Raw genomic sequence first — 20597 nt, forward strand, 5'->3', positions numbered from 1 at the left:
CACTGAATTTAAGTTTTGCATTTAATTGAAGTTTAAAAGGTCATTATCAATGGTAGTCTGTCAGTCCTTTGAACGTGAACCCTCGGACTCTGCTGTAAACATTTCTGCAATTGAGATACTCCAAAGATGTATTTCTGTTGTAATACTGGTGAGAATACTGGGCACCTTTGCAAGGCAGCTTGTGGGCATTTGTGGACTGTTTCATGGAAACTCCATGCATTTCAGGTTTGCAGCATTATAGTCCCTCAGCTTTACTTTGATATTTGTGAGTAATTAGAGAATGAAGCAAATGAATTAAGTTTATAATTAATGGTGGCTTTCTATGTTCTTTTAAGGGAAACTGTAGCCATAGGTAAAATAATTTCTCTATTAAGTGTCCATTTCTTGAAATTCAGAGCAAAGTCTTTTTGTCATTTTAGCTTATCTCTCTCTTTCCTCCCACTCTTACCTTCGGAGTAGAGAGGATGTGAATTTATAACCATCGAATAAAAGTAATTTAAATTAATTAAACACAGTTAAATCAATAGGATGATATAATGAAGCAGGTGACGCTTACCTCAGGGACTCTGGGTTTTGCAGACAACTCAGATAATATGTCACTTGGTTACTAGCATTTAAAAATTTGAAATGCTCTAGAAATAAACTTTTTTAAAGAACTCAGTTAAAATATTTGTAAACACCCAGTATTGGAATCTCTGCTATCTTCATGTTTCTCAGTGTCCCATTGATTTTGGAAGTAAATTCAGGCAACGTTTTAAGGTGTTTACCATGAGCTAGAGGATACCAGTACAAGTATTTACTAATAGAGGCAGGCAGTGAGAACTAATTGTTAAATGACATCAACATTCAGCCAATCAACTCCACCTCACTGTAGCTTATAAATACAATTGTGAATTTACTTAATGTTATCATGGGGAATGAATTGAATACAGACAATTATAACATTAAATACATGGCAAAATGAAATTCGGGATTTGGTTTTAGAATTATATACTGGTGAAATTCTGTTGAGAGGCCTTCAGAAGTCCTGGCCCCGCTTAGCTAGAGAACCCACTGTAATCACTCAGCGGTGAGGCTGGGCAGTGACTTTGATATCAGTTGTAATGGCAATCTTGCTTTCTTTCAAATAGAATTGAAAAAAAAAAAAAAAGCAAAAAACTGAGCCTTGTTAAGCTGCAGCAGCAAATATTTGAAATTAACTTAATATTTAACATTATGAGAAAAATGCAACCTATCCGCTAAATGAGGGAGTTATTTTATATTCTGCTGCATCATCTTTTGTTTCTCTAGATTGAATCCATGAATCTGACACTCAATTCAGAATGTTTTAATTATGAACTATTTCCATTTGCTTCTAAGGGAAATGCAGGTCCACAAAGGCTGAGACCAAAATATATGCTGGGTTTGGCACAACTGCTCATTTTTCCCCGGTGGTTGAGATTTGGTGATGAAGAGGCTATGGTAAAAAATGCCTCGCAAATAAACATTGCCTCAGTCTTGTACAAAATGGGACCTACCCCAGCAAAATGCTAAGTGTTAGGACTCTTACCTGGAGTGGAATTTTGGTTCATACAGGAGAACTTTGAGCACACACTTCACATACACATTTTACTGAGCATTAAGGGTTTTGTTTTGTTGGATATGAAAAGATACCCCAGTAGCAAGTGTGGCTGTCGGGTCCTTTAATAATATGCAGAACAGAAATTCCACCCTGTGGGCAAGTAGATTCCCTTTACCGAGTCTAGAGGTCAGGAGGGGCTGGGAGAGGAAGCCCCCAGGGATTTGCCTGGGGTTCTGACCAGCCTGTTTCCAGCTCTCTCAGTATTCTCCCACACTTGCCGGGCGGATGAGCAGTTTGGACTTAGGTTCTTAGAACTAGAAGGTGCCACACTTCCTGGCTTCCTTTGGTAGGAAAAGATCACTGTCCCTGCAGATGAAAGTTAACATACTGGCTCATGACTGATCCAAAGTCCTTTTTCATGGGACAGTTTTAAGTAAGTGTTGATTTTAAGGTGAATACTTATTTTGGGGGGTGCAAAAGTGGTTTTCTTTGATAATGCTTGCAAGATTTTCTCTAGCTACAGAAATTCCGTAAGTGTCCATGTGATTTGATTTACAGTCATACCTTTATTTCTCTCACTGCTTTCCTGCCATAAATCTGCCCAAATAGATTGACATCCATTTATTAAGTTTTTGTGCCCTGTGTTTATTTTTGTAAAATGTTCTAAGACATGAGCGATGCTTAGCTTATTATAGATCTGAGGTTGAGTGTTTTGTTGTTACTTTTGCTTTTCTCAGTGGATGTGGTTAGATAAGTTGGATCTTCTGTATTCTGAACTGCAAGTGGGGAGGAGCGAATAAAACCTGGCTTGGGGACAGGAAAGCCTGTGGTCATGAGAACTTTGAGACTATGGATCTGGGAGGTACACTGGGAGTGAAAAGAGTAAACATTTTGATTTACAATAAAACATGTCATGTTGATGGTAGTTTACCCTGTACTTAACACTGGATAAATATATTTTGATGTAAGGATAGATTCATCTTGTTGAAAGTACCATGAGGAAAAGTCAGTTATTACTTGTGCCAGCTTGGTCTTCCTTCTAGAAATGTCTAGATTGAATATTCCTGAGAGGTTTTAATCTGATATGTACCCCCCTCTCACACACACTCACTTGTCATAGCTTTGACATTTGTAAAACACTGGATTATTTTCTGTTTTGTTTTCACCTGAGGAGAAGGAGCTCCAAGCCCAAGTCCTATATTAAAGGGAGAACTGCCATTTGTATATTCACGTGGCAAAAGATACGTATATTTCAATGTGAGTATTCCATTTAGAAGTAATATTGAAAAAAGGAAGTTGGTTTTCTGTCTCCTGACAGCATCTAAGGATCTCATGTATGTCAGACTTTTTATTAGGTAGTCGTAAAAGTGATTAAAAAGGGAACTGTTCTGCCCTCCTGCACCTTAGCATTTAACCTCGCTGATTCTCTGAAACTGACTGTCATTTCCACAGACATGTGCTAAACCTCTGTGTTCAGTGATGCCCAGCCTGTATTGGACGTAACACTGGAGCAACAATTTAAAATTCCCTGTCCACAACGGCCATACATTATAAATGATGAATACGTCTTATATATTTTTAAACTGCACCTTGCGCTTTTCTCCCTTAATTTTTGTTCTGAAATGACATTTCTGAAAAATGTTTAATAAACATTAATAACCGCATTCTCTCAAGAGAATATCCAACATCAGTATTCGTAGCCTGTATTTCATGTGTGACTCTAACCTATGAAACATTCACATATTTATTCATTCAAAAATATGAATTGACAGTCTGCTCTGTGACAGGCATCCTATTTCCTCTGTAGCAATAAGGATGACACATCTTAATAGCAGAAATAATAATAGTTAACTTTTATTTAGTGCTTTTGATGTATCAAGAGAGCTTCTATCACCCTGAGCAGTAGATCATTTTATATCTCATTTTCTGATGGTTCCATAGCTGGTAACGTATAGGGCCAGAATTGACCCCCAGAGCCTGCTAGCTTAATTCATTATCCTGCTGGTCACATACATAGATAAAGGGCTTTATCTTAAACCTTTCTCAAATTAATTTGATAGGCTTTAGAAAATACTTGAGTTCTCTGAAGTTTCCTAGTTGTGGTCTCAGCATTGAGATTTTTCTTACATGGGGCTTGGCTTCTGGGTACTGCAAAATCTCTGCTTGTGTTGTTTGTGAATTACTTTGTTTTACAAGCACCATCGTTTTATGCTCCTAATGGAGAACACGAGTGGGTGATGCAGACCACGGGGAATGACTGCTAGAACTATGTATCTGGGAGGTTCCAAATTGTTTGACTGTAGCAGCTCTGTGGCGGGCCCTTCTCCCCATTTTTCCACGTCCCTCGGGATCGCCAGGGTATAACTGAGCTAATAGCTCTTTCTTTTGAACCCCAAGACACTGTTAGGCATTTTCATTGGAAAAAGGGATGGTTGAATTTTTCAGTCTGTTTGAAAGTTGCAGATTTTAGTCACCCACTGGCCTGAGATGGTGGGCAAGAATATTATCTGGCAGCTCTATTTAAAAGTAGAAAGGTTCCTTTTGAGATTTGCTTAAAGGACTTTGAACTTCCCCCTTCCCAAGTATAAAATGATAAACTGTTTTTAAATATATTGATTGTGTTTTGAGGAAACTCTCCATGTAGGAGCTGCCCCCACCTCTTTTTTTTTTTTTTTTTTTTTTTAGATTACAAAACTTTCCCCAGTTCTTCCCCTACTGGCCAAGAACTCTCAGGTTACAATACCTGCTTTGCAGGCACTGAGGTACTTGATACTCATTGGCTATTTTTTTTTTTTAATCACTTTCAGCAGTTGCATTGTGGAGATTCATAAAGGAAATGGTAAAGCAGTCTTCTCCCGGTAGTTGCACGAATTGCTAAATTTACACCAGACACTTTTACTGCCTCCTTTTTTGAACCACTTATTACTTTGTTCTAGTTCCTCTTTCAACTTAGACACTTGAGCTACCTGCTCCTCTTTCAACTTAGATACTGAACTACTTGCCCCATGTTAACATTAGAGTAGGGAGAATGTACAATAGAAGTGTCCTTCACACTGCAGATTTCCTTTTTGCATGTCATGTATCAGGCTTATTTTAGCCAATTTAGATACATCAGGATTTTACTATAACTTGATGTTGGCTCTCTCTAACCTTTTAGACATATTAATCAAAAAAATCCAAACTTAATAAAGCATCTGACTTAAAACGGATTGATCTCAAATATTTTATAGCCACTATCTTTTTCACAATAGTAAAACATAAAAGAGTTTAAGCCATGCCAATTGACAGAGTGCTTAACAACGTGTAAGTACTTCAATTTCACTTAATAGATTTTTACCTATGCTTTGTTTTAGATCTGAACAGGTTTCCTTTGACCTCAAAATCACTAATGCAAGGAAAATTACCATATCATGAGAGCGTTTCCTCTTTTTTTTTTTTTTTTTGATTTGCAGAATAATAAACACTGCCAAGGCTTAAGAATAGACATAGTCTCAGAGAAAGCCTATTAAGTGCTATTTTCTAATTTTTTTTTAAGTCAGCTAAATCATGCTAATCAATCCGATTTTCTTGCTAAAACAGCTAGGTTTAGAGTGCTTTTGTGTGCCCTTTTTTTTTTTTTATTTTGACAATTACTACTTAAGTTTCAGGTTGGGCTCTATCTGAATTTGCTTTTGAAGCCTGCTCTATTTCACGTCAGATTTGGGCCCCAGACAAACTCATACTCAACAAACAAACAGAATCTTAAATTCAGAACCATCAAAACAAACAGCCACAGGCACCCAATTTTTCCCCTCTTTCACTGGAAACTGCTTGATCATAACATGCTCTGAGTATGAAAAACATGAGAGAGCCTTTAACATAACAGGAGAGAGCCTCAGCCCGGTTCTGCAGCTCTTTGCCAATTGAAGTAAGGAACGCGCTGGCAGTTGGGACTTTTAAATCTAGACTTAAAAGTTATTTGTTCTGTTTAGCATTTTTAAAATGATTCTATTAGGAATTGTATGTGCTTCAGTTTTAATTTTAACTCATAATGATTGTAAAGCACCCTGGGATGCTTGCATGAAGGGCGCTACAGAAATGCGAGATTGTATTGTGCGTTAATCTGCAGTATTTCTATGGGGTGCAGGAGTGTAGTCATGGACAATTCATGGGGTTGCGGATTTCCTCATTGTGGAGAAAGTGGATGACTTCCTTTTTCCTATCTTTTTCCTGTCACTCATTCTTATTCTAAAGCTTGAGCTTCCTCAGTCATCATTTTTTCTTGATTTACTTTAAAAAAACAAAAAAACAAAAAACAATAACTGATGATCTTGTAATCATGATATTTTTCCATGAAAATGCTGACCTAACTAGTTTGTTCATAGGGGTTAAAGATACAAAGCAGGACCTCCCTGGTGGTGCTGCAGGGTTGAGCACCGCACTGTGAAGCTCTCTGCAGCCTCTGCAGTGCAGGTTTGATTCCCGGCCAGGGAGAAACCCACATGGTGCGGCAGACCTCTCCTGCCTCTCCCGCTGCTCCCCTCAGCAGTGTATTTTGTCAGTCTGCCTGTGCTGTTCCCCGCTCTGTCTGTGGTGAATTCTCTCACCCTCCTGCGCCTCTGACCTGTACCGCAGTTCTTGTATAAATAATCTTATAAACAATTAAAAAAAAAGATGCAAAGCAGACAATATGTTAAGATGGAAAGTTAAGAAGAGATGAACGCCTTAATTGTTTGCCCATTGGGGACCACTGGCTCCTTCATCACTGCTCCCACCATTTGTTTCAGGCTTCTCCCATTTTACTGTCACAATCCAGCATTTTTCCAAGATAATTAAAAAATGGGGAGCTTACCGAAACAACTATTAACTTTATGAAACATCACAAGAGCGTTTCCCAAAATGTATTGAGACTTCTGAATTGTGTTAACATGGGACAGAGCCTGATTTTGTTTTCTTTTTATTGCTTAATGGAATGATTTCTTGAGGTGATAGTTTTCTGCAGCAGCTTCCTTCTGTCACTGTTGTATGTGAGTCTCCGTGTATCTTTGCTCTTTGCCATCATTTTCCTGACTGAGCTGGTGGCCCTCAGTACATAGAGGTCAAGGACGTCAGCTCTGGGGTCAGCAGCCCAGAAGCTCAGGCCTGATATTCTCCCTGCCTCAGTTTCCTCATCTCTAAAGTAAGAGGATAACTGTACCCATTCTTCAGAATTGTGTGAGAATCACAGGAGTGAATACTTGTGAAACATCTTAAGTATGTAGTAACTTCAGTTGTTTTTTTAAGATGTGGGGATTGAGATTTTGAAGTCTCACTTGTGGGCTCTGCATGGTCTCAGAAACTTTTCTGCTAGGTAGAATATTTTGATACAGGCCTCAATTTTTATGGAAACAGCAAAATATGTTTCATTTATGAAAAGATTAAAGGACCAATTTATAACTCATTCTCACCTTTAAGGGATACTTTTAGCACCATCTTTAAAATTATTAGGTTCTAATGTATTTTAAAATGAAAGTGGGGAAGACTCAAGCTTTGTGCTTTAATTAAGCCCATTTGCAATTTAAGCAAATGTGATACCTTAGAGATTGTCAAGGAAGATAAAGATGGAGCTGTCAATAGGATGGGAATTTTTCCCAGTGTCCTTTCCTTTAACTCTCCTCATCACAGCTCCTTACCTCAGGACTCCATCTGTCCTCCCTTTATGCACCCATCTTAACACTTTCCACATTGTTCTGAAATTACCTGTGGACTAACTCTCTCTCTATGCTGTACATTGGCAGGCAGAGGGATTGTCTTACTCAGGATCATAGTGGTAGATCCTGGCACACAGTAGGCTCTCAGGAATGGTTGGTAAACTAAAACAAGTTCATATGATCTTTCCTTGTTTATTTCATGAATCAATAAATTATATAATTTTTTTATACTCTTGTCTATAGTATCCTACCTTATGAAATATTTTGTTACACTTAATTCTGAATTTTTAATTTACCTAGGCAAGAGCAAATTATTTCTGGATTTTTATGTAAGAAAACCTATTGATAATTTAAGCTGTTCCATTATTGATATTTTAAGCTGCTTCTATGGTGATAGAAGCAAAATTGAATATATGTACAAAGCTTTCCTATTTGCAAGCAGAACAATAGTCTTGGAGATACAAGGGACCCAGAGATCTCAAAAATGCTATAAAAGATGTAATTATATGTCACTATTGAACAGTCCTTAGCAACATATTTCTATGCACATTTAAATTTTTTCTTTCATAACTCAACCTATAGTTCAGAATGGCAACCACTTTTCATTTTGTCTCAATTGTGTTAGGTCTGAGATCCATACTTTTTTGCTGTTAATTCCATCTGTCCATTTCTCATACTTAAAAATAAAGAGGGAAAACTCAATAGTAGAGTCAAATGGTTTCTAGACAGAGATGCAGATGCTGCCAAAATGAAAGTGCTAGAAGTCAGCCCACTCCCTGCTAGCTTGCAATGTCCCTGATGTTCTAAAGTCCACACTTGGCATTGGAGACTCTGTTTAGGGCTATAAATATGTAATGGGTAAAGTCTACTGTATAAAGGTCCAGAATCACCTGAATTGAGAGAGAGGTGCAGGTGTAGATAACTGTTCAGCCATTACAGAATGGGCCTTGGGGACTTGGTTTGTCCACCCTTCTCTGTGAGCACCAGCTCAGCCTGGAGCACACACAGCAGTGATGGACGGCTTAGTGCTGCATGATGGCCAACACATTTTAATCATTTCACCAGAACTCCTCTAAGTAAGTGATTACCCGTATATGGCATTTTCCTAGACTGAAGCATTTTTTTCCATGATTTTGCTAGAAATGAGCCAGATTCATTTGATTTTTTTTTTTTCTCCTCGACCCAATTCAGAGGTGACACTGTTTTAATGTAATAGACATGGCAAGTCTTAGCTCACAGCCAGCAGTGACTAATAAGGCACAGAAATCAAGGACCTGGTGTAGCCCTACGTGTCCTGGGAAATACTGCATGAGATCTGAGTGGGGTCCTAAGCCCCTCATGGACTTCTGAGGGCTTGTGCAGACCCTGAAGTGTATAAGCCACTTTGGGGAGTACCTATGGGAAGAGCTTCCATAATTTTCATGAGATTTCCAGAGTGTTCTGTGGCCCCATGAAAATCAAAGCTTGGCTACCCCCCCATCCCCAATTCTTAAGTAATGTTACTTGAAATCTGAGTGTGTCCATATACAGAAAATTCAAAGAGTATAAAATCTGTGAAGAGTTACAGAGCTTAATTCTAGTACTTACTTTTGGGAAAAAATGGTTTGATCAAACTACTTAGTTCTTTTCTTCACTCTGAGGCTTTATATAACTTTTTCAGAATGCTCTATTTAAGACCTCTGGAGCTTAACACAAATTTGGTATCTTTCTTTCTGCTGTTTCCAAGCACAGATACTGGAAATTTTAATCACTGTAGAGGACAGGAGATTTAACCACTCAAGGGTCATCAGAGAAAAAATAAGCATTCTCCAAATGGGCAAGATTTTAGTCTTAGGAAACAATTTTTGCCAGGAAATCAAGTAAAACTCATTGGATTTTGATTTATCTAATAAAAATTGGTGAAAATTCTGTTTGGATTAGCATTAGGTTTAGTTTCATCACAATGAAATAATAATATTATAATATTATAATATTTAAATAATCATATTATAAGCAAGATATCAAGGGGTTTTTACCCTTTCTAAAACTAAAACTGTGGTTAGGGACATTTTCACAGTGAGTGCTTGAAAATGGATGATGTGTATTACTGTGGAATCTTCTTTAGTCACAAAAGAAGACCCTATTGGACCTCTGTTTGGGAAGACATATAGATTTCATAGAATCTTAAAACTGGTAGAAGGCACTGTGGAGATTATCTAGTTTAATTCTCTTCATATTGCAGATGAACAAACATAAACCTCTCTATGTAGTGAATTTGAAACATTGCATGCCTTTCATAATAATATCTTTTAAATAATTTCTAATTTAAAATCTTTGCTAATAGATTCGATTTACTTGAGTTAGAAGTCTTTAGCAGAGTAAACAATATCTAGATAGGTATTTGTACACAAGGGCAATATAGAGAATCTGGTCAAAAGATTTGATTCGGACCTTATGTAAAATTACTTGAAAGGCCATATGAATCAGAACCAACATTTTCTTTAAGAATTATGAATTGGGCATTTACATAATTAAATAAAATATCTGCTTTGAGACGATCACATTTTTATCTTTAGGAAATACAGACAGAAAACCAAAACAGAATTGGATGTGTTCTCTTTGGGCTTCCTTTTGTATTCCTTTGGAACTTCATACCGAGTCTCCAGTTTTAGCTCAGAACAAGGTTACTTTGTGTGAAAATGCCATTTTCAGGCACTGAGATTGATCAAGATGGCGAGAACCATAACTATGACAACTGAAGTTTAAGTAAAATTTAGAAGTGATTAGTCTCTTCTCAACAAATTGAGATTCGGAATATGCCCCAGTTGTATCTCCCAAGAGAATAGCTTAGAAAGCAATAGCAGATCCAGAGGGAAAGATTTGGGGAATAAACTAACATGCACAAACAGAATATTACACTTAGAAATCCTGCCATTTGCTTCTCATAAATTGAAGCCTATTTCCCTTCCTTCCCACCCCAAATACCAGATGGGGACTACCTGTTAATTTTGAACAAATTTGTTCCATGTCACCATCTCATGTTCTTTTTTAGAGCTTGTTGGTAGTATTGGGATTTAAAAAAAAAAAAAAAACACAACAAAACACAAAACATCGCTTTATTGAGACTCACTGATAAATTGTATTGGGATGTGGAGTTGTTCACATTTGATCTGAAATTAAAGTTTGACTTCCAAATTTTCCATATACATGTGTAAAAACAACTGAACATTCAGGTCATGGGCACACGGGACATAGAGCCTGGGGAGGGACAGTGGAGTATATAAAGTTGCACTTCTCAAAAAAAAAGTAATGTGAAAGAATAGAGAGCCAGCAGTTTGACAGATTGCTCAGTAAATGCTCATTTTATTGAAAATTATAAAAAGGTGCTTAATGCCTCTGTGCCATTAATACAATACATAAAAAAGTTACTGTCAAGATTAGTGTTTCAGTCCCGAAAATTAATTGTAGGCCTTAATGTGTCACGCTGCATCGACTGAGAAAGTTTTAGGTTTCCGTGTGTGTGTGTGTGTGTGTGTGTGTGTGTGTGTGTGTATACATTTTGCATGTACAGACATTTATTGCAGAAAACAATTATTTTAGACTTTATGCCAAAGACATTAGCTGTGATGTGCTTTCATTTAAAACATGGCTGTTAGAGATATATATTACAGACAAGGTAGGACCATGGAAATCGCCTTATGGAATTAAACCTGTTCAAAATTATTCCCCTTACTGTCTCTCTAGAGTATTCCAATTCAAAACATACATTCCTTCCTACAGAAAAAGATATTCAGATTCCTTAGTTGAAATTAATTAGCATTCAGAAACCAGATAGCATGTTTTTGGGTATTCATGAGATCTCTGTTTGAAAAAAATGTTTTTAACTTGTAGAAATGTGTTGCAACACACAGATGGGAAGAAAAAGAAAAAAAAAATCTCTTTAGCAAGCACTGTGTGTAAAAGGAATATTACATTTTGCACGCTCCTGATTGCTCTGTGTAAACAGTTTTTGACATCTGTCTTTATAGTTTTCGAGGAGAGGAAGACTTTGTTAAAAGAATCATTTTTATACAGCAGTCACCATTTCAGTCTTGCTTTACCTGTATTATGAAAGCAGATGGTCTGCATGTCTTTTGAATATTTATAACTATCAAAAACAATCTCTTGCTATTCACCCTTAGGCTTATGAGATGTCAGGACTGTTCTGGTTGAAAAAAAATCATCTTGGGTGTTTACAGAAAGAGGATTACATTAAGCTGAAATGACTATACATTTTCCAGTTTAATATTTGTCCATCAGCTGTTTAATCGTATTTAGATAATTGTGTAAATAAGATGTTGTAGCCTTTGCCCTCTCTGCTGATGGAGCCTGAAAGCTTTAAACATGGGTGAACCACCATTTTGTAGATGTTCTTGCTACCTCCTCCCACCTCAGTTAAACCATCAGCAAGTCGTGAGTAAGTTTTGATCGTGATATCACAATCCTGTTTAAAAAACAAAAAACAGCGCATGAAAAACCGGTTTGAAGATCACATGAACTGCTGGGGAGCTCCTGGCTTCCGGTGCAGCCTGCATAGTTTATTACAATCTACCATAATATGCAAATGTGGCATAGCACTCTGGCTACCCTTTAAAAATGACATGACTTTCTTTTTATTCTCCTTGAACATGCAGAGCTTTGAGGATATTTGGGAAAACTTTTGGTATAGTGGGGGTTAACTGTTTTTTGACTGGAAGCTGAGCAATCAGAGATAACAGATTTTGCTGTGGTTGGTTGATTTGGCAGAAAAGCATGAACAGTTTTGGTTTAAATGATTGAATAACCTGATTAGCATTGTTTTGGGGTGGGTTTTTTTTTGTTGTTGTTAAAGGCACAACAAAGTAATTTTAAGGGTAATCAGATCACTGCCTCTCCGCTGGTTGATGAATCCTTTTTTTTTTTTTTTACCCCCAGAAGGCCTCACCTCTCCCCAAGCCTCTTTATTGGCCCCTAAGATGACCAAGTAGAAAAATAAAGCTACCTTTCTTCAGTTCCTAAATGTGTTCTAAATGTATACCTCTTGTGTATGTCATATTCTAGCAGCATATTTGAAGAATGTGATATTTTGCAAAATTATGTAACCTCCATCAATTCCTTGTGGGTTTTTTGTTTGTTTTTTGTTTATTTTTTGTTTTTCAAATGCAGCGACCTGCAGTATTTCAGAGTAAAGGTTGAGAATGTTCTAACTATATCTAAGTCAGGCTTTAGAAAAATTCCACCCTTACCTTTTCACAATTAGAAAGGTTATAAATAATGTATTTGGCTGAAAAGGAAGCTCAGCCTGTGGCAGATGGCATCATTCTAGAGTACTGGGGTTTCTGTGAAGATGGCATTCGTTCAGATCGGAACTTCAGCAGACTCTCAGAAAGAACCGAAGCTCCTCATAGGGAGTAGACATGTGCTTTATGGGTCTTAGAAAAGCTTACAACTTGGCTCCTAGGATGAGAATATTGTGTCACACCGGGGTTATGAGACCCACAGCCAATTTCTGCCGACTTTCAAATTCTGGTTCCCAGCTCAGAAAACTGTGGTCTGTTCATTGGTCTGTGTACGATGTAGCATTTGAACTTGGGATTAAAGCTGAGTGTTGTCAGCCCGATTATTTTATTCCCTGAACACGGATGTTTTACACAGACTGGCCACTGAATAGGAAAACTTGCCATGTAAGTTGTGTCTTTTTCAAAGTGCTTTCGAGAGCTTGTATAAATAGACACTGCGAGAGAACTGGAATAACATAACCAGCTCTGCGACTTCCGAGACATCTGTGTGGATGTATTTGAAAAACCTGGGAAGAGATCTCTTGCAAATTAATGAACAAAGGTTCTTCAGAATAGGAGTTCTATAGTGACAGCTAAAAGTGATGGATTTAAGATTCACATGATAATGGAGCTGCCACTACCTTTGACCCATAGGGGAAAAAAAGAGGATTTTCTAGTTGCCTGGAGTGATGGCTCATTCTGTGACCTTTCACTGATCACCTAGTATGCATCCAGCCCTGTGATAAGTCAGGTTATATAGAGATGACTAAGGCTTGCGGTCTAGTAGAAAATAAACAGTGTGACAGGTGCTTTAGTCCTGCTGTGTGCAGCATGTTTGGGAAGTCAGGAGAAACCTTGGAGAAGCAGAGATACCTCAAATGTATACTGAAGGAGGAGCAGCTGTTAGCTGGAGAGGGGAGAAGGTGTGAATCGAACCTCAAGTCCAGGAAGTGCCTTGTCTTCTGATGTCAGAGAGCAGGTACAGGTCAGCGTTAGGAGACGCGCCATCAAATTGAAATATTGAAACAAATGTAAATACTCCCGTTCTCCCTTACCATCCCTTGAGCTGACCTGTATTTGTGTGCCTTAATTGGTACACACTGTTCGTAGGAAAATTTGACTTAAATCATGTCATCTGAAAATTCTTCCTGATGCTCTCATCTGTGATTTAAAACACAGCTTTTTTGACTGTCCTGAAATGTGATCATATAATAAAAGTCCAATGACCAGGAGGAGACAGAGGGTTGTCATAGTAATTAACATCTCTTCAGTCCATACTTGGTGTGTTCCAGGCTCTGTGCTAATTACATCACATTCATTATTTTATTTATTGCCTCTCTGAGGGTAGATAGATGTCTCTTCAAGTCATTTTCCTAACGGCTTGCCCAGTGCTTTACCATGCTATAGGTGTTCAATAAATATATGCTGAATCCGTGGGGAAAAGCTGCTGGACTGAGTAGATTCTCAGAAGCACCCCAGGAAGTGAGCCCTACTCACCTCCCATTTAGCATGGAGAGTTGTGACGGGGGTCATTTAATTTGACCGAGGTCACACTATCAGTGTGTGATATCTTAGACTTGAATGCTGATTTAGCTAGCTGTTTCATCAGGTGAACATTTAATATGTATTTAATATGTGTCAGGCATTTGGGCTGAAAAATAATATGTAGCCCCAGACTGTATGAACTCACAGCTGAGTGTAACCTTTTTTAAACCACTGTCTCCTTTTGTTTCATACAAGGAACGCAAGCCTCCATAGAAATGTGGGCCTTAGTCTACCCCCACATATAGCCCCATTTAGGAAAATATTTCCAATCTTGACTTTCTGTTATTTGCATTGTCATAGCAATGTATTGCTTTATGATTTTTCACATTTAAGATTACAGTGTGAACATGACCTTCTAAATGCCATGTGTCCCACAAGATTCTGAAATGTCTCTTACCTGCCCTTGAAACTCTCTAGTTGATTCGGATGCCATGCCTGAGTCTTCAGTAGAGATTTGACAACAAGAAAAAAACCTCACGCAGTGGCTACATGAGCAATTTAGTTGTACAGATTACTACATATTGTTCCAATAAAAATAGAGTTGACCCCAGGTTACCTGAATAGAAAATATGTCCCACCCCACCCCATCCCACCCCACCAAAAGCACAGAAATAAAACTCTTAAGATGCTGCTTTGGTATGTATCATAACCTGTAGATTACTCTTTTATGTCTTGCTTAGGCTAATATTCATATTAATCAGAGTTCCCTAAGCATACACCACTTGACAGAGTAGAAAGTCACGTAAGGACAGAGCCTACCAGTTTAGGGTTAAATAAGGGCAGGGAAGCTTTGATGATCATGCACATATGGATATTATTTTCCACATATGGATAATAATGAACTACATAGCACCATTACATATGGGCTCGAGTTTTATAAAAATATTTCAGACTTTTTTTTCCACGCATGATATATTCACCCCCCCCATATTTTTTTTTTTCATTTTAAGTTGAAATGATCTGTTTATCTGTCTTCCTAATATATAGTAAAATCTTACAGGTAGAGGCTGTGTCTTACTTGCCTTTGTATTCCTAGTGCCAGCCAGGTACATTGTAGACATGCAGCAAAGCACAGATTTCCTCCATGGCACTCATGGCCATCTGACGTAGACTGAGTGTTTATCCAAAAGCACAGCAAAATTTAGATATTTCATACATTTCTGTAAATTAAGGTATAAATGACATTTAAAACCTATGTGTACTATTATATTAGCATTTAAGAAACTGCCAGAATGTCTAGGTATGAGTAATAATTTTTTGAAAATTGGGCCAAAGCGGAAGAACATCAACTGTCATCCATTTGCAGAATCACCATTATCCATCAGCGATCTCACTGGTTTTATTAGTGTCTGACTTTATTGATCCATTATTACAATAGAGTAAGTGTGATTGAAGCTGACGGATTGTTAACTGGCTCAGGTAATCTTCTGGCCCTGGTTTTGGCAACCTTGCTAAGTATCTTTTTGCACTCTGGTATGAGGGGGAGGCTCTTAGTAAAATTGCAAGCTACTGGATTAATGGCAGAGCAGCAAGAGCACATTAAGCATGTCTTTTCAGAGAAATACAATGTGAAAATGACTATACAGTAGAAAGTGTCAAAAAAAAAAAAAGCTATCCCACTGCCTTTTAGGAAAGATGGCCATGTTTTACTTAAATAATGTGACTCCAGCTCATCCTTCACGGGAAGTTCTTCAAAGAATCTCTACGATTTACATCTTATAGGGATATGTGCATTTTACAAAATTAACACTGATAAAGGATGTCAGGGAATCAATAGCTAACAGAGTTTTCAATTAGAAGTAGCTTAAAGGAGATAACGATATAGAAATACTTTTGTCCCCAAACTGGCTTTTCTGGTTGTTCATTGCCTCCCAAACAATGCTGCCTTCTGTAAACTATTTCACCATTGAGCAACTGAAATTTGAAATGTTAGCTCCCATATTTCTACACTATAGGAGTGGGGGATGGATGGGTGCTGCAAAATCTCGTCTTTCCTGACTCAATTGGAAGTTAATTGAGCAACTATTAGAGGGATACGGGTGTTACGGTTAAAAATAATCAAGAATTAAGTCACAGAAATTATCATAACCAAAACTTGCTGGGAGGAACACACACTTCTTTGTTGAAAATTAGTTTAAAAAACACAGTTCCTCGTAATACATCGAAATTATTGTCTTTCTTAATTTTTCTGCTAAACCTTTGACTCTCTTTTCTGGGCTTTTGTTCAAAGCAGAATAAAGTCAAATGGGTGGCAAAATAGGTCATTTTCTTTTTTGTGGTGTCCTTGAGAAATTAAGCACTCAAGCTTTACTATAGGTGAAGGTAGTAATCAGATTGCAATATGTATTTTTCTTCCATAGAGATATCTTAGAATAGTTTTCCTCCGTAAGTGTTGTGAGTTAACCTTGGAGCAGTGTTAATACACTTCCATCTGAAACACAAATAATATGAGTGAGAAGTGCAAGGGGTGTATCCCAAACTTTAATGTGCATGCCATCCCCAGGGATCTTGGTAAAATGCAGTTGCTGATTGACTAGGTCTGGGGTCATGGCCAAGATTTTGCATTTCTAGTAAGCTTCCAGATGATGACGATATTGCTGGTCCCTGAGCCATCCTTCCAGTAGCAAGGATGCAGAGTGTACTCACTAAACTTCAGAGTGGCGTTTGTTATGAATTGCAATCATAAAGTCATCTTCAAGTACTTGGATTTATTGGGATCAGTGCAAGTTTGTCAGCCTAGGAATAGATGACATTGATGGAAATTCCATAAATACTAGAGCAAAGTCTGTGGGTTTGATAGCTTTATACTGGTCTCCGTGGGCTGTTGCTTCTTCTTAAATAAGCATTTGATGATCTACTTAATGAATTTTCAGAAGTTGAGGCTGTAGGCTTAAGTGTGAAACAAAAATGTATTGGTACTCAGTTGATTTAAAAAAATTAGTTTTCACAATTGAAATCATTTCTATGTTCCATCTTGTGCCGCTATGTATTACAAATGTTTCCCCCCCCTCTTCATGCAGAGTATGATTTCTTCCATTGTGAACAGCACTTACTATGCAAATGTCTCAGCAGCAAAATGTCAAGAATTTGGAAGGTGGTACAAACATTTCAAGAAGACAAAAGATATGATGGGTAAGCAAAACAGCGTTGCAGCGGTGGCTACATAACATTACGTGTCATTTGGGGGTTTATCAAAGTCACATCTTCAGCCAGGTCTTTTGATTGCCCAATTAGAGATCAATTTAGACTGTTTCTTTGAGGGTGGGGAGTGGGTATGAGTATAATGAGATAATTAAATTCAATAAATGTTTGTGTTTAAATCAGCCAAACTGACTTGGTTGTCAGACATGCAGGAAATTGAGGCGTGAGGAGGGGAGCTGTCATCTCTTAACATCTCAGTGAAGACCTAACCAGGCCTTGAATAACTAATATTAGCTGTGATTTCTCACAGGGATAAATTATGCTTTTATGTTTTTTCATTTTGAGAGAAAGTGCCTATTTTTACACCCAATTTTTAAGGGAATTAAATTGTATTTATAGTTTCCACAGTTGAGATCCAGCGATTTTTAGACCTATCCCCGTCCTCCGGGTGGACCTTGGGTGAGCGAGCTGCTTGACCAGCAGTCCTTACCAGAAAAATCATCATGTCATTTCCAAAGTTCGAATTCCAGTAGATCATCCTGTCTTAACATATAACTTTAGGTCAATGCTTGTCTCGGAAGAAACACAGTAAGGTTATCTGCAGTGTAGAAAGAGAGAGCCGTTGTGTGTTTAGAGGGTGGTGTTTTCTCCCCGTCAGTGGTTAGTGCTCACACAAGCAAATGCTGTGGTTAAGGTTGATGTTTCAGTTTCTATTAATGTTTTCTCTCACATGTTTGTACCTTCCAAATAATACGTTTTCAAGTAGTATAGGAACGGGATGTTTAATATGCATAGCGTTATGCCCTCTTAAATCTATTTCTGTTTACTTTCATTACATTCATTTAGTAACAACAACAATAATAACTTTTCCTAAAGATTTTAAGAGACAAGAGAACCTGAATTTTGAGCATGTTTTTAGCTTTTAATATTTCAGGAAAAACCATCCATCTACCAAAACAGATTCTTTGCCTTTTATAGCTTAGCGCCGTAATGAAGACAATGCATCATTTTTGGAATAATTGCTTGAATTACTATTCTCTGTGAATGGCCCACTTGGGCTGGTATCACTGGTAGAAATGGAAGGTTTCTTCCCCAATTCTTAGTTATATTTTGCACATATCAGTGATTATAGCAATAGGGTAAGTTCCTCTAAATGTAAATCCGGAACATTTAATGAAAAGAGAACTGATGATTAAAATCACACCGGAGTCTGTCCATGAGAGGTGTGGTGTGCTATGTGGAAAGGGGATCACCTATTTATATACAGCACCATGCTCTGCCTTTCCAGTCAAGAGTATCAAACCAGTCTTTTCCTTGTAGCAGCAAAGCATTTGACACACTTAGAACTGCCTCTCAGCCAATCCACAAGGGAGACCTAGCCAAGGGGAAGCATTCATCTGGGGTAGGTGGTAATAAATTGCAGCATCACGACAGCATCACCATTGTACAAGAACTGCTCTCCACCCCTTCCTTGAAAGATTGTCTTTAGCATCTGGTGATAAGCTTAGCTTCTTCGAGAAGCATTAGGGCCTCGACAAGACTGGAGATACTGGCTTCTGAATCAATAAATCATTTCCTTCATTCTAAGAAGTGTTTGCAGATATACGTGGCCCCCGTGATGGTTAGAATTAAAGACACTCAGCACATGTTCAGTGTGCACTCCATTATTATTACTTATCATCTTGACCACTTTCATTATTTATTATATTGATTACTTTATGTTCACGGATAGGTAAAAATTGAATGTGGGTAATGTTTTGCATCTTTCGCTCTTTCAAACTTTTTGCCCTTTCAAACCTTTTGCCTAGGGCAGTAATCGCTTATGTGAGACAATCCTTATGTATTTCTTTTTTCTTTAGTTGGCTATGATAGTCTTAACATGCTCTTTCTAGTTGCCATTAAGCCAGGTTCATTCTCTCGAAGCTATTTTAAAATTATCATTGTTTAAGTCTTCTTGGAGTAATACAGGAGAGTGAATGATAGTTTGACCCCAAAACTCGTCACATAGAACTTGAAAACAATGGATTTTATGCTTTAAATCTCAATCACAGTATAAAATTAGATCAGAAGTGTTGTCCACTTTCAGAGTTTGTGGAACTATACAGAAGAAGAAAGTAAAAAATGAACCAGTTGAGTTCCACCCTGAAATCTTCTTAGTTTAATGGGATCTTTGATGTGTCTTATGCCTACTGTCACTATTTAGGAAATGATCAGAAATTTGTATCAATACCTGTTGCTTCTGCTTAACATGATTTTATTTTTCGTCCATTTTAGTTGAAATGGATAGTCTTTCTGAACTGTCCCAACAAGGTGCCAACCACGTCAACTTTGGGCAGCAGCCGGTCCCAGGGAACACAGCCGAGCAGCCCCCGTCCCCCGCGCAGCTCTCTCATGGCAGCCAGCCCTCTGTCCGGACCCCTCTTCCGAACCTGCACCCCGGGCTTGTGTCAACGCCCATCAGTCCTCAATTGGTCAACCAGCAGCTAGTGATGGCTCAGCTGCTCAACCAGCAGTATGCAGTGAACAGACTTTTAGCCCAGCAGTCCTTAAACCAACAATACTTGAACCACCCTCCCCCTGTCAGTAGATCTCTGAATAAGCCTTTGGAGCAACAGGTTTCAACCAACACAGAGGTGTCTTCCGAAATCTACCAGTGGGTACGCGATGAACTGAAACGAGCAGGAATCTCCCAGGCAGTATTTGCACGTGTGGCTTTTAACAGAACTCAGGTCAGTTTTGTTCTGCTTGTGAATGCTCCCTCCCTCCCTCCTTGGCTACATCTCACCCGCCTCCTCCCTCCTCAGGCCCATCTATACTAATGTTCATTCTTTTACTCAGTACAAGTATTTTGTCCTCTTCGTGCGATCATATTGTCTGTTCCTGGTGAGGCCTAAATTTTATCACATCTTTTCTTATCTACCTCTTTTATAACAAGAGAAAGCAGTGCATACGTGGATCCCAATTCAGGGGCTTGAAGGAATAAATTAAATATCAAAAATACTTCAAACTGGCATTACCTGTGCTTTTACATAATGCAGTCACAGACTGTTAGTAGGAGCAGATTGAGAAAAGTTTCCTGAGTTGGTCCATGCTGTTGGTAGCGCTCCAGGCTTCTAGTCTGTTGTCCGTGTTACCATCTCTATCAAACATGAGTATATAAATATGCCCTATTTAAGTTCCTTTATAATATCAGAGAAAAAGATCTTGGGACTCAATGGAAATTTCTCTCAATTCAGAGCAGCCATTTAGGGAAAAAAATAAAGGGCTTATTAACATAAAAGGTTTCTTCTTTTACAACTTTATTTTTTTAAGAATCCTTTTTAATTTAATTTTTCACAGTATAGGATTTCTCCTCTCAGGTGCGGTCACCGTATTTTCCCACCAGCAGAGTGCCCACAGTCTTCC

General features: G+C 38.1%; 1 protein-coding gene across 4 annotated transcripts in view; it reads left to right on the top strand.

Annotated features, from left to right (window-relative positions):
• Positions 1–20597, top strand: part of SATB1 (SATB homeobox 1) — a gene marked incomplete at both ends in the record, with an annotated part of 70260 nt that overhangs the window by 6820 nt on the left and 42843 nt on the right. For all 4 annotated transcript variants that reach the window (XM_084247421.1, XM_084247422.1, XM_084247423.1 and 1 more), the window contains 2 exons: positions 17072–17183; positions 19467–19921. In XM_084247421.1, coding sequence (XP_084103547.1) covers positions 17072–17183; positions 19467–19921 — 567 coding nt within the window. The remainder of the gene's footprint in view (positions 1–17071; positions 17184–19466; positions 19922–20597) is intronic.

Source organism: Talpa europaea (genome assembly GCF_964194135.1).
Source record: "Talpa europaea genome assembly, chromosome: 11".
Lineage (NCBI taxonomy): Eukaryota > Metazoa > Chordata > Mammalia > Eulipotyphla > Talpidae > Talpa > Talpa europaea.